General features: G+C 51.7%; 1 protein-coding gene across 1 annotated transcript in view; it reads right to left on the bottom strand.

Annotated features, from left to right (window-relative positions):
• Positions 1 to 1,151: 1,151 nt before the first annotated feature.
• The window catches only part of LOC115147895 (lysyl oxidase homolog 4), a 49,477-nt gene continuing 35,522 nt past the window's right edge, over positions 1,152 to 15,106 (bottom strand). The window contains exons 8-10 of the mRNA XM_029690154.1: positions 13,310 to 13,446; positions 7,626 to 7,737; positions 1,152 to 3,781 (exon numbers count right to left, since the gene is read on the bottom strand). Of these exons, the coding sequence (XP_029546014.1) occupies positions 3,711 to 3,781; positions 7,626 to 7,737; positions 13,310 to 13,446 (320 nt within the window). The 3' untranslated portion in view covers positions 1,152 to 3,710. The remainder of the gene's footprint in view (positions 3,782 to 7,625; positions 7,738 to 13,309; positions 13,447 to 15,106) is intronic.

Here is a 15,106-nt window from a genome sequence, read left to right as displayed (position 1 = left end):
CTATTCCCTGTGGTGTGCACTACCTTTGACCAGTGCCCATATAGTGTAGTGCAATATATAGGGAATAGGGTGTGATTTTGGATGCAGACAGGGAGTCATGAAGTTTCTGGTGTGAGATCCCTAATACTGCTAAGATGAGGATTTATGTATGTAAATTGTAAAGTATTTTATCTGTAATGTATTTTTTCGTTATGTGTCAGACCCCAGTAAGACCAGCTGTCGCCATGGGGATCCTAATCAATCACCTCAAAGAGAAAAGGAGAGGGACTAGGAGGAGGAGGAGGAGGAGGTGATGGGGGACGGGAAGAGGAAGACTGGGAGGGGAGGAGGAGGAGGTGATGGGGGACGGGAAGAGGAAGACTGGGAGGGGAGGAGGAGGAGGTGATGGGGGACGGGAAGAGGAAGACTGGGAGGGGAGGAGGAGGAGGTGATGGGGGACGGGAAGAGGAAGACTGGGAGGGGAGGAGGAAGAGGAGGGAAAGAGAAAGCAATAGGAAGGAGAGGAAGTTGAAACGGACTCAAGTTGCTCTGCCAGTCTATATCCTCTGTGATGCTTCTCCAATTAATGTAATGACCAGGGTCGTATTCATTAGTGCATAACGTTTTGCAACGGAAATCAACGATGTAGATTCCTCATTGGACAAGTTCAGTTTGCGCCTCGCTGTTTCGGTCTGTTTTCATCCGTTTTGGCGCTGAATGAATATGAATCAGATTTGTTGCTTGTTGAATATACAGTAGGCCTGATGTGTATTCTTAGCCTCTGGCGGTTGTTTGTTTGAATATGGCCTAAATAAGCCTTTTCTGACTACAGCATTACAGCTATAGTTAGACACTGACTAAACTTAAACACACTCATCTCAGCATGCCGCAGCTAAAATAAGCAGCATATTGAGTGCATGCCCTAATTGGCTGAGTAGAAGAGGACAGGTCCCAGTGTGTGTGTGTGTCTGAGGTTGGAAACGGCAGTAAAGCCTCTATGTTCCCTAGGTCAGGATGGAGGTCATGGCTCTATATCCACACTGCTCTTTTTGAATGAATGAAAGGTTTCTCATGGTTTATTATGAGGAGTTTAAATGTACATTATATAGCTAATGATAGTATTAATCATCAAATGCTATACACTCAAATGACCATGTACCAAAATAGCCCTATCGTTTGGAAATCAGATGTTTATTGTTCTCTACCATTGCCAAGTATCAGGTGCAGTACTTATTAGGTACAACAACCATCCCAAATGGCACACTATTCCCAAAACATAGTGCACTACTTTTAACCAGAGCTCTATGTGCACTGGTCACAATATATCTACCTGTATTATGAGGTTCACTGGTGTTAAAACAGACTAATGACAGCAACTATAGAATGTATCGTAATAAAACATAAACAATACAAAACTAGCGTTGCAAAAACAAACAAAAAATCTGGTAACTTTTCCAAAATTCCCAGTTGTAGGATTCCTATATTTCCTGCTTATTACTTCCTGATTCCAGGAATCTTCCAACCGGGGTTGCTGGAAAACCTGGGACTCGTGGGAAAGTTACCAGAATTTTGCAACCTTATGAAAAACACAACTACAAAAGGGACAATATGTTTTAAGTCAAAAGTACATAATATTAAAGTATAAATTACAAACCTACAGGATGATACTCTATAGAGGTCATATAAAACTACATTTGCAATACATTACAATATATTTTTTTAAAGGCTAAACGTTAGCACCATGAAAAATACTTGTCAATGTAATTTCCATATAACAAAAACACACCTTTTTTTTTTACAGCGAATACTGCATTTGTATTGCATAAATACTGCATTTGTGAAGTAGATATATGAAAGCACATGAAGGACAGTTTTTAAAGAAAGTAGGTGATCTGATTTGATGATGGATGGACAACAGGCAAGAAAGAGGAGGAGAAAATCTACCAAGGCCCGGTTTCCCAAAAACATCTCAAGGATCCTATGGTTCTAAGATAAACTTAGCCTCAAGATGCTTTTGGGAAACCGGGCCCTGATCAATTACTAAGGCTGTGGCCAGACAGGAAGTTTGTGTGAGAAAACTATGGCTTGAGCCAATGGTTTTTCAATGGAAGGCATCCGTTGATGGAAAATGGACAACCGAGATGATTGTCTTTCGAAAGAAAACACACAAGATCACGGCCTTTGTGCGTATGAAACTCCTCCAAAAATAGTTGACTTGAGTTGAACTTTTGACAGACAAAAACAGACAATAATAAATGCGAATCCAATTTCATACGTTTCCATGCCTCTGTTATACTATCTTATAAGATCATGACTGAGATTGAGAAGACAATAGACAACTTAAAGGTAGACTCAGCTATTTAACATACACTTACACAGATATAAACAGAATTCAAAATGTCTGCAGGCAGGAAGACACCCTTGTTGTTTACAAGGCCCTACTTCATAAACTTTCGTCTTATCTAACTTTGCTGTTGAAGTATAGACACCTGAGTTACCTAACCAATTCACAGGCTTGGTTAACTTGAGGTTCCTCGGGTCTCCGGCGAGCTAGGTAAATATGCTTTTTGTTTTTAATGCACCTTATTGCTGGAACAAAATTCAAAATACATTTCATCTTGATGTTCTGGTGCCGTTCGAGCAATTTAAAGTATTGATTGGGGTTTTATTTGTGGATGAATGTAACTGTTTTTATGGCTGATTTGTGATGTTTTATTTGTGCTTCCCATGACTGTGTTCTTGTATTCTAATGTGTATATACATATTTTGTGTTTAATGTGCATATCATACAGGGCGCATTTGGTAAAGAGCCTTAGGTCCTAATTTTCTGTATGAAAATGTATGACAATGCCATCTTACTGAGTGTACCTTTAAACAAGGTAGCTTTGCCCCATTATCACTAAATAGGTACAACCATCTTATACAATATACACAGTTTGTGATTTGATAAACATACATGTAATACTCATGTACCTTAGTGTAACCTTCCTACATATTACAGGAGGCTGGTGAGGGGAGGACAGCTCCTAATAGTGGCTGGAATGGAGGGAATGGGATGGTATTAAACACATGGAAACCACGTGTTTGATGTGTTCCATTCCATTTAATTCCGTTGCAGCCATTACTATCAGCCCATCCTCCCCAATTAAGATGATACCAGCCTCCTGTGCTACATAACCATAGTATGTCTGAATCTTAGGGAACTATCTTGTTGTTTTTCCGTAATTTCAAATCTGTAAATAACTCCATGTTGCACATAATTTTTTGTTTCAAGACAAGTATCTCTACTTTAATCTAAATCCTGTTACCATGTTGACACCTGACACGTGACAGCTTGATACGGTTCGATTCCAACTGACAAACGTGTCACAACTACCCAAAAGTCCTGGATACGTCTCTGTCTATACTCTCTCTCTCTCTCTCAGAGATATGGTTAGCGATGGTGAAGGTGCGATGATTGCTTGATGTTCAGGTGATTCTTTCTTTGACCTTTTCAGAAAAAATTCCCCCCTCCCCTCTTCCTTCCTCCCCCCTCCCTCCCACAGTCCATTCCAACCCTGGCTTCCTGGTTCTCCTCCGGCTCCTCTCCCCTTATTGGGTAAGTTGAGATGAGCTGTGGTTCCAAAGCTCTGCCCTGAGAACTCCCATTGGTTGATTGGTTGTTCTGAAGTCTCTCATTCGTTGTTCTGTTGGATGGAGATCTCCCATTGGTTCTTCTGTTGTTCCGTTGGTTAGAGGAAGTTGTTGGTGATCTGACGCTGGTGCTCAAACAGATCCTCCACCTCTGGACTGTATGCATCACCTGAGAGGGAGGGAGGGAGGGAGGGAGGGAGAGGGAGGGAGGGAGGGAGGGAAGGAGGGAGGGGGAGAGGGGGGAGGGAGGGAGAGAGAGAGAGGGAGAGTGACAAATATTACAATACAATTTTTGTGTGGATATGAAGTAGAAATTGATTGAGAGGAGAAATGGAGTGAAGGAGGGATGAACTCCTGTGGTTGGTCAGTGTGGGTAGAGCAGCCCCCCCCCTCTCCTGTGGTTGGTCAGTGTGGGTAGAGCAGCCCCCCCCCCTCTCCTGTGGTTGGTCAGTGTGGGTAGAGCAGCCCCCCCCCTCTCCTGTGGTTGGTCAGTGTGGGTAGAGCAGCCCCCCCCCTCCTGTGGTTGGTCAGTGTGGGTAGAGCAGCCCCCCCCTCCTGTGGTTGGTCAGGGTGGGTAGAGCAGCCCCCCCCCCTCTCCTGTGGTTGGTCAGTGTGGGTAGAGCAGCCCCCCCCCCCTCTCCTGTGGTTGGTCAGTGTGGGTAGAGCAGCCCCCCCCTCTCCTGTGGTTGGTCAGTGTGGGTAGAGCAACCCCCCCCTCTCCTGTGGTTGGTCAGTGTGGGTAGAGCAGCCCCCCCCCTCCTGTGGTTGGTCAGTGTGGGTAGAGCAGCCCCCCCCCTCCTGTGGTTGGTCAGGGTGGGTAGAGCAGCCCCCCCCCCCTCTCCTGTGGTTGGTCAGTGTGGGTAGAGCAGCCCCCCCCCTCCTGTGGTTGGTCAGTGTGGGTAGAGCAGCCCCCCCCCCCCTCCTGTGGTTGGTCAGTGTGGGTAGAGCAGCCCCCCCCCCTCTCCTGTGGTTGGTCAGTGTGGGTAGAGCAGCCCCCCCCCCCTCCTGTGGTTGGTCAGTGTGGGTAGAGCAGCCCCCCCCCCTCCTGTGGTTGGTCAGTGTGGGTAGAGCAGCCCCCCCCCCTCTCCTGTGGTTGGTCAGTGTGGGTAGAGCAGCCCCCCCTCTCCTGTGGTTGGTCAGTGTGGGTAAAGCAGCCCCCCCCCCTCCTGTGGTTGGTCAGTGTGGGTAAAGCAGCCCCCCCTCTCCTGTGGTTGGTCAGTGTGGGTAGAGCAGCCCCCCCCCTCTCCTGTGGTTGGTCAGTGTGGGTAAAGCAGCCCCCCCCCCTCCTGTGGTTGGTCAGTGTGGGTAGAGCAGCCCCCCCCCCCTCCTGTGGTTGGTCAGTGTGGGTAGAGCAGCCCCCCCCCCTCTCCTGTGGTTGGTCAGTGTGGGTAGAGCAGCCCCCTCCTGTGGTTGGTCAGTGTGGGTAAAGCAGCCCCCCCCTCTCCTGTGGTTGGTCAGTGTGGGTAGAGCAGCCCCCCCCCCTCTCCTGTGGTTGGTCAGTGTGGGTAGAGCAGCCCCCCCCCCCCTCCTGTGGTTGGTCAGTGTGGGTAGAGCAGCCCCCCCCCCCTCTCCTGTGGTTGGTCAGTGTGGGTAGAGCAGCCCCCCCCCTCTCCTGTGGTTGGTCAGTGTGGGTAGAGCCGCCCCCCCCCTCCTGTGGTTGGTCAGTGTGGGTAGAGCAGCCCCCCCCCCTCCTGTGGTTGGTCAGTGTGGGTAGAGCAGCCCCCCCCCCTCTCCTGTGGTTGGTCAGTGTGGGTAGAGCAGCCCCCCCCCTCTCCTGTGGTTGGTCAGTGTGGGTAGAGCAGCCCCCCCCCTCCTGTGGTTGGTCAGTGTGGGTAGAGCGGCCCCCCCCCCTCCTGTGGTTGGTCAGTGTGGGTAAAGCAGCCCCCCCCCTCCTGTGGTTGGTCAGTGTGGGTAGAGCAGCCCCCCCCCCTCCTGTGGTTGGTCAGTGTGGGTAGAGCAGCCCCCCCCTCTCCTGTGGTTGGTCAGTGTGGGTAGAGCAGCCCCCCCCTCTCCTGTGGTTGGTCAGTGTGGGTAGAGCAGCCCCCCCCTCTCCTGTGGTTGGTCAGTGTGGGTAGAGCAGCCCGCCCCTCTCCTGTGGTTGGTCAGTGTGGGTAGAGCAGCCCCCCCCCCTCTCCTGTGGTTGGTCAGTGTGGGTAGAGCAGCCCCCCCCCTCTCCTGTGGTTGGTCAGTGTGGGTAGAGCAGCCCCCCCCCTCTCCTGTGGTTGGTCAGTGTGGGTAGAGCAGCCCCCCCCCCCTCTCCTGTGGTTGGTCAGTGTGGGTAGAGCAGCCCCCCCCCTCTCCTGTGGTTGGTCAGTGTGGGTAGAGCAGCCCCCCCCTCTCCTGTGGTTGGTCAGTGTGGGTAGAGCAGCCCCCCCCTCTCCTGTGGTTGGTCAGTGTGGGTAGAGCAGCCCCCCCCCCCTCTCCTGTGGTTGGTCAGTGTGGGTAGAGCAGCCCCCCCCCCTCTCCTGTGGTTGGTCAGTGTGGGTAGAGCAGCCCCCCCCCTCTCCTGTGGTTGGTCAGTGTGGGTAAAGCAGCCCCCCCCCCTCTCCTGTGGTTGGTCAGTGTGGGTAGAGCAGCCCCACCCCTCTCCTGTGGTTGGTCAGTGTGGGTAGAGCAGCCCCCCCCTCTCCTGTGGTTGGTCAGTGTGGGTAGAGCAGCCCCACCCCTCTCCTGTGGTTTGTCAGTGTGGGTAGAGCAGCCCCCCCCCCCCTCTCCTGTGGTTGGTCAGTGTGGGTAGAGCAGCCCCCCCCCTCTCCTGTGGTTGGTCAGTGTGGGTAGAGCAGCCCCCCCCCTCCTGTGGTTGGTCAGTGTGGGTAGAGCAGCCCCCCCCCTCCTGTGGTTGGTCAGTGTGGGTAGAGCAGCCCCCCCCCTCTCCTGTGGTTGGTCAGTGTGGGTAGAGCAGTCCCCCCCCTCTCCTGTGGTTGGTCAGTGTGGGTAGAGCAGCCCCCCCCCTCCTGTGGTTGGTCAGTGTGGGTAGAGCAGCCCCCCCCCCCTCCTGTGGTTGGTCAGTGTGGGTAAAGCAGCCCCCCCCCTCCTGTGGTTGGTCAGTGTGGGTAGAGCAGCCCCCCCCCCTCCTGTGGTTGGTCAGTGTGGGTAGAGCAGCCCCCCCCCTCTCCTGTGGTTGGTCAGTGTGGGTAGAGCAGCCCCCCCCTCTCCTGTGGTTGGTCAGTGTGGGTAGAGCAGCCCCCCCCTCTCCTGTGGTTGGTCGGTGTGGGTAGAGCAGCCCCCCCCTCTCCTGTGGTTGGTCAGTGTGGGTAGAGCAGCCCCCCCCCTCTCCTGTGGTTGGTCAGTGTGGGTAGAGCAGCCCCCCCCCTCTCCTGTGGTTGGTCAGTGTGGGTAGAGCAGCCCCCCCCCCTCTCCTGTGGTTGGTCAGTGTGGGTAGAGCAGCCCCCCCCTCTCCTGTGGTTGGTCAGTGTGGGTAGAGCAGCCCCCCCCCTCTCCTGTGGTTGGTCAGTGTGGGTAGAGCAGCCCCCCCCTCTCCTGTGGTTGGTCAGTGTGGGTAGAGCAGCCCCCCCCTCTCCTGTGGTTGGTCAGTGTGGGTAGAGCAGCCCCCCCCCCCTCTCCTGTGGTTGGTCAGTGTGGGTAGAGCAGCCCCCCCCCTCTCCTGTGGTTGGTCAGTGTGGGTAAAGCAGCCCCCCCCCCTCTCCTGTGGTTGGTCAGTGTGGGTAGAGCAGCCCCACCCCTCTCCTGTGGTTGGTCAGTGTGGGTAGAGCAGCCCCCCCCTCTCCTGTGGTTGGTCAGTGTGGGTAGAGCAGCCCCACCCCTCTCCTGTGGTTGGTCAGTGTGGGTAGAGCAGCCCCCCCCCTTTCCTGTGGTTGGTCAGTGTGGGTAGAGCAGCCCCACCCCTCTCCTGTGGTTGGTCAGTGTGGGTAGAGCAGCCCCCCCCCTCTCCTGTGGTTGGTCAGTGTGGGTAGAGCAGCCCCCCCCCCCTCCTGTGGTTGGTCAGTGTGGGTAGAGCAGCCCCCCCCCTCTCCTGTGGTTGGTCAGTGTGGGTAGAGCAGCCCACCCCTCACCTGCATGGCAGCCGAACATGAAGACCCGTCCTCCATCGTACTTGCAGCGGCAACGCATCACGTTGTTCTGGAAGTCTGACTCAGCCATGTCCAACGAGGGGTTCACTTCAACCTGCAGGGAGGGACAGAGGACCAAAGAAGGGTGGGAGGGAGGTGTGTGTCAGATGTTTGTGTGTGTGTGTGTGTGTGTGTGTGTGTGTGTGTGTGTGTCAGGTGTGTGTGTGTGGCAGGTGTGTGTGTGTGTGGCATAACGTGGGCGGTTACCGCTTGAGCTATAAGAGGAGGATGAAGTTGCCCCTAGATACTGGTCCAAGTTCAGCTTGACTTTTCTCCCTAATGGTTTGGGTTTAGTGTTGGTAAACTGATCCTAGATCTGTGCCTAAGGGAACTTCTATACGGAGTGGGTCTGTGGGACAGGGAGTAGGATGATGTTGTTCCTACACTGATCTAAGGTCACTGATCCTAGATCAGTGCCTAAAAGGGCAACGTCGATACCCAGGAGACGATGACAACTATGTTTGGTTGAGCTAAAACTATCAGCCAATCATTAAGATGTAGTCATGGTAGGTTGCTTGGCATTGTTTTTCCATTCACTCTGTTTCCCAAACATAAAAACATGCATGTGACTTTTCCAGCCTCATGAAAGACCAAACCGACAGCATAATTCCATAAAGCTGCACTCTTTCATTTTCTACACTCCATCTTTCCATAAAAAATAAACAAATGACAATAAATCATAAAAGTATTCATAATTATGAAACATGTTCATTTAGTTTTCTGGTTAATTTGTTTCAAGCACTTTATATTTTCTCTTGGTAAGTTCAGAAGGCCTATAAGCACATATTTTATATGGCCTGTTTAAAACAGAATCATATTAACTTGGCCACAATACAAGCTCTTTTACAAGCCTTCATGCAGTAATGTTAGATAGGTTATGAAGGTTCCTGATAATATCATTGTGTTCTTCGCTGTTCCTAAGTGTGTGTGTGCCAGAGGCCAGCAGTGTTGGGTGACTGATTCCTAAATGACAGTGGGGTGGATGTCAGTCAGAGACCGTGACAGTGGGGTGGATGTCAGTCAGAGACCGTGACAGTGGGGTGGATGTCGGTCAGAGACCGTGACAGTGGGGTGGATGTCAGTCAGAGACCGTGACAGTGGGGTGGATGTCAATCAGAGACCGTGACAGTGGGGTGGATGTTAGTCAGAGACCGTGACAGTGGGGTGGATGTCAGTCAGAGACCATGACAGTGGGGTGGATGTCAATCAGAGACCGTGACAGTGGGGTGGATGTCAGTCAGAGACTGTGACAGTGGGGTGGATGTCAATCAGAGACCGTGACAGTGGGGTGGATGTCAGTCAGAGACCGTGACAGTGGGGTGGATGTCAGTCAGAGACCGTGACAGTGGGGTGGATGTTAGTCAGAGACCGTTACAGTGGGGTGGATGTTAGTCAGAGACCGTGACAGTGGGGTGGATGTCAGTCAGAGACCGTTACAGTGGGGTGGATGTTAGTCAGAGACCGTGACAGTGGGGTGGATGTTAGTCAGAGACTGTGACAGTGGGGGGGATGTCAATCAGAGACCGTGACAGTGGGGTGGATGTCAATTAGAGACTGTGACAGTGGGGTGGATGTCAGTCAGACACCGTGACAGTGGGGTGGATGTTAGTCAGAGACCGTGACAGTGGGGTGGATGTTAGTCAGAGACCGTGACAGTGGGGTGGATGTCAATCAGAGACCGTGACAGTGGGGTGGATGTTAGTCAGAGACCGTTACAGTGGGGTGGATGTTAGTCAGAGACCGTGACAGTGGGGTGGATGTTAGTCAGAGACCGTGACAGTGGGGTGGATGTTAGTCAGAGACCGTGACAGTGGGGTCGATGTCAGTCAGAGACTGTGACAGTGGGGTGGATGTCAATCAGAGACTGTGACAGTGGGGTGGATGTTAGTCAGATACCGTGACAGTGGGGTGGATGTCAGTCAGAGACCGTGACAGTGGGGTGGATGTTAGTCAGAGACCGTGACAGTGGGGTGGATGTTAGTCAGAGACCGTGACAGTGGGGTGGATGTCAGTCAGAGACCGTGACAGTGGGGTGGATGTCAGTCAGAGACCGTGACAGTGGGGTGGATGTCAGTCAGAGACCGTGACAGTGGGGTGGATGTCAGTCAGAGACCGTGACAGTGGGGTGGATGTCAGTCAGAGACCGTGACAGTGGGGTGGATGTCAGTCAGAGACCGTGACAGTGGGGTGGATGTTAGTCAGAGACCGTGACAGTGGGGTGGATGTCAGTCAGAGACCGTGACAGTGGGGTGGATGTTAGTCAGAGACCGTGACAGTGGGGTGGATGTTAGTCAGAGACCGTGACAGTGGGGTGGATGTTAGTCAGAGACTGTGACAGTGGGGTGGATGTCAGTCAGAGACTGTGACAGTGGGGTGGATGTCAATCAGAGACTGTGACAGTGGGGTGGATGTCAGTCAGAGACCGTGACAGTGGGGTGGATGTCAGTCAGAGACCGTGACAGTGGGGTGGATGTTAGTCAGAGACCGTGACAGTGGGGTGGATGTTAGTCAGAGACCGTGACAGTGGGGTGGATGTTAGTCAGAGACCGTGACAGTGGGGTGGATGTCAGTCAGAGACCGTGACAGTGGGGTGGATGTCAATCAGAGACCGTGACAGTGGGGTGGATGTCAGTCAGAGACCGTGACAGTGGGGTGGATGTCAGTCAGAGACCGTGACAGTGGGGTGGATGTCAGTCAGAGACCGTGACAGTGGGGTGGATGTCAATCAGAGACCGTGACAGTGGGGTGGATGTTAGTCAGAGACCGTTACAGTGGGGTGGATGTTAGTCAGAGACCGTGACAGTGGGGTGGATGTCAGTCAGAGACCGTTACAGTGGGGTGGATGTTAGTCAGAGACCGTGACAGTGGGGTGGATGTTAGTCAGAGACTGTGACAGTGGGGGGGATGTCAATCAGAGACCGTGACAGTGGGGTGGATGTCAATTAGAGACTATGACAGTGGGGTGGATGTCAGTCAGACACCGTGACAGTGGGGTGGATGTTAGTCAGAGACCGTGACAGTGGGGTGGATGTTAGTCAGAGACCGTGACAGTGGGGTGGATGTCAATCAGAGACCGTGACAGTGGGGTGGATGTTAGTCAGAGACCGTTACAGTGGGGTGGATGTTAGTCAGAGACCGTGACAGTGGGGTGGATGTTAGTCAGAGACCGTGACAGTGGGGTGGATGTTAGTCAGAGACCGTGACAGTGGGGTCGATGTCAGTCAGAGACTGTGACAGTGGGGTGGATGTCAATCAGAGACTGTGACAGTGGGGTGGATGTTAGTCAGATACCGTGACAGTGGGGTGGATGTCAGTCAGAGACCGTGACAGTGGGGTGGATGTTAGTCAGAGACTGTGACAGTGGGGTGGATGTTAGTCAGAGACCGTGACAGTGGGGTGGATGTCAGTCAGAGACCGTGACAGTGGGGTGGATGTCAGTCAGAGACCGTGACAGTGGGGTGGATGTCAGTCAGAGACCGTGACAGTGGGGTGGATGTCAGTCAGAGACCGTGACAGTGGGGTGGATGTCAGTCAGAGACCGTGACAGTGGGGTGGATGTCAGTCAGAGACCGTGACAGTGGGGTGGATGTTAGTCAGAGACCGTGACAGTGGGTGGATGTCAGTCAGAGACCGTGACAGTGGGGTGGATGTTAGTCAGAGACCGTGACAGTGGGGTGGATGTTAGTCAGAGACCGTGACAGTGGGGTGGATGTTAGTCAGAGACTGTGACAGTGGGGTGGATGTCAGTCAGAGACTGTGACAGTGGGGTGGATGTCAATCAGAGACTGTGACAGTGGGGTGGATGTCAGTCAGAGACCGTGACAGTGGGGTGGATGTCAGTCAGAGACCGTGACAGTGGGGTGGATGTTAGTCAGAGACCGTGACAGTGGGGTGGATGTTAGTCAGAGACCGTGACAGTGGGGTGGATGTTAGTCAGAGACCGTGACAGTGGGGTGGATGTCAGTCAGAGACCGTGACAGTGGGGTGGATGTCAATCAGAGACCGTGACAGTGGGGTGGATGTCAGTCAGAGACCGTGACAGTGGGGTGGATGTGCCTAAACATGGCCCCCGTCACCCCACAACTGAGTTAGCATAAAACACACAAACGCACGCAGATACACAGGCATGCATGCACACGCACACACACACACACCACACACACACATACATACACGTTTGCTTGCACACATAGACACTCAGATACACAGACACACACAGACACACACACACACACGTATGCACACACACACACACACACACACACACACACACACACACACACACACACACACACACACACACACACACACACACACACACACACACACACACACACACACACACACACACACACAGACATACAGACACACTCCCTCGCTCACACACACTTTATTGTCAACTTAACTACTGTTGAATGAGGGTTTCCTTGGCAACCACATAACGATGCAGCAGACTGGGGCAACAGTAGTCTCGCCGGCCGCCGTTTGATCTCCCAACTTTATGACATGACGAGTGTGTCAGATGATATTCCCAGAAGGCTGAGTGTTCCAGCCCGACCAGCGCAGAGAGACCACATACAGACAGGCCCCTGTAGGAGGGATGGACTGGAGGACCACTCCCTCCTGTCTAAACAAATCTCTTTCATCTCTCTGCTATAAACTGATGAGAAATGATGTGGTGTGTGGTGGGGCCGGGGCGTGTGGTAAACATTATGGTGGTTTAGTCACACAGAGGAGCCAATCAGACACTCGTTATGTTAGGGGTTGAAATAGAACAGCGGAAGGGATGCAGGGTGACGTGATATAGGCTTTGTGATGTCACATCAGAAGCTTCAGAATGGAATCTTATTCTCATTGAACATAATCTTAGAGAATTCACAAGCAAACAACGTTCTTTGAGCCATCTGATGACCAACTAGAAAAGCAGAGATGAGATAAAGAAGGATAGAAGGAAATCTGCTGCTGTGTCCTTCTCTATCCCTTCTACAAGTTGTTTCTCTCTCTCTCTCTCTCTCTGTCTCTCTCTCTTTCTCGCTCTTCTCTCTCTCTACCTCTCTCTCTCCATTCCAGAGTAAGGATACCCAGGGGTGAGCCTGGTGGGTGAGACTCTCTCTCCCTCATCAGTGGTAATGTGCTGACAACGTCACAGTTCCCTGTCACTGAGCCAAGCCTTTCTCTGAACAGTTCTACTAATGACAGGTTATCACTCTCCTTAATCACAGGTTCAATACATCCTTCTATTTTAAACCCACACTTTCACTCAAACTACCTCCAAACACGTGAACCAGCTGGACCGACACGTGCAGACGGAGCCAAGACCCATTTACACTCCAATTCTAGTCTGTATCACAGCTTTTCATCTCTTCCTCCTGGTCTCCACGGTTACTGGAGCCAACACTTAGTCTTTCCTCTTCCAGAAACTAAAACACAGAGCTACATTTGCTTTCTTTTCTTAAAAGTATTCCATGCAAAAGTTAAGAGGCCGTTGATCCATTGATAAAGCTTGAGTGTGTGTGTGTGTGTGTGTGTGTGTGTGTGTGTGTGTGTGTGTGTGTGTGTGTGTGTGTGTGTGTGTGTGTGTGTGTGTGTGTGTGTGTGTGTGTGTGTGTGTGTGTGTGTGTTCTAACCTGAAAGATGTACTCCCCGGGGCTGATGTCGGTGATGTCGATCCACTGACAGTCGATGTCATGGCGATACGTATCCCAGCAACCTACCTGGATACCCTGCTCTCCCATGTTGTAGCACGCGTAGCGCTTCTGGATACCTGCATGTTGCCATGGAAACACAGTAAGTGTAGGTGACGGTGACTAATCAAGTTGAAGATCAAGTTCAAGTTAAAGATTTGGATAAGCTCCAATTGAAGTCTATTGTCATGTGAGAGATCTATTTACAGGTGAGAGATCTATTGACAGGTGAGAGATCTAAGGACAGGTGAGAGATCTAGTGACAGGTGAGAGATCTAGTGACAGGTGAGAGATGTAGTGACAGGTGAGAGATCGATTGACAGGTGAGAGATCTAGCGACAGGTGAGAGATCTAGCGACAGGTGAGAGATCTAGTGACAGGTGAGAGATCAATTGACAGGTGAGAGATCTAGTGACAGGTGAGAGATCTGGTGACAGGTGAGAGATCGATTGACAGGTGAGAGATCTAGTGACAGGTGAGAGATCGATTGACAGGTGAGAGATCGATTGACAGGTGAGAGATCAATTGACAGGTGAGAGATCTAGTGACAGGTGAGAGATCTAGTGACAGGTGAGAGATCTAGTGACAGGTGAGAGATCGATTGACAGGTGAGAGATCTAGTGACAGGTGAGAGATCGATTGACAGGTGAGAGATCTAGTGACAGGTGAGAGATCTAGTGACAGGTGAGAGATCTAGTGACAGGTGAGAGATCTAGTGACAGGTGAGAGATCGATTGACAGGTGAGAGATCTAGTGACAGGTGAGAGATCGATTGACAGGTGAGAGATCTAGTGACAGGTGAGAGATAAATTGACAGGTGAGAGATCTAGTGACAGGTGAGAGATCTAGTGACAGGTGACAGATCTAGCGACAGGTGAGAGATCTAGTGACAGGTGAGAGATCTAGCGACAGGTGAGAGATCTAGTGACAGGTGAGAGATCTATTGACAGGTGAGAGATCTCGTGACAGGTGAGAGATCTATTGACAGGTGAGAGATCTAGTGACAGGGGAGAGATTGATTGACAGGTGAGAGATCTAGTGACAGGTGAGAGATCAATTGACAGGTGAGAGATCTAGTGACAGGTGAGAGATCTAGTGACAGGTGAGAGATCGATTGACAGGTGAGAGATCTAGTGACAGGTGAGAGATCTATTGACAGGTGAGAGATCTCGTGACAGGTGAGAGATCTATTGACAGGTGAGAGATCTAGTGACAGGGGAGAGATCGATTGACAGGTGAGAGATCTTGTGACAGGTGAGAGATCTAGTGATAGCTGAGAGATCTAGTGATAGGTGAGAGATCTAGTAATAGGTGAGTTGATGGGTGTGAAAGTGCATGAGGGGACTTGTGGACTGTTTAGGGTTAGGCTAGGGGAAAGCCAGGGACTGGTCAAATTAGGCCAAGTAAGATAAGTGACACTGGTGACGTACCATTGGGGCACTAGGTAAGGTGACGTACCATTGGGACAGTAGGTAAGGTGACGTTCCATCGGGACAGTAGGTAAGGTGACGTACCATCGGGGCAGTAGGTAAGGTGACGTACCATCGGGGCAGTAGGTAAGGTGACGTACCATCGGGACAGTAGGTAAGGTGACGTACCATCGGGACAGTAGGTAAGGTGACGTACCATCGGGACAGTAGGTAAGGTGACGTACCATCGGGGCAGTAGGTAAGGTGACGTACCATTGGGGCACTAGGTAAGGTGACGTACCATCGGGACAGTAGGTAAGGTGACGTACCA

This window comes from Salmo trutta, chromosome 14 (assembly GCF_901001165.1).
Source record: "Salmo trutta chromosome 14, fSalTru1.1, whole genome shotgun sequence".
Classification (NCBI taxonomy): domain Eukaryota; kingdom Metazoa; phylum Chordata; class Actinopteri; order Salmoniformes; family Salmonidae; genus Salmo; species Salmo trutta.
Note: the sequence above shows the minus strand (reverse complement) of the source record. Positions and strands in the feature narration are given on the sequence as shown.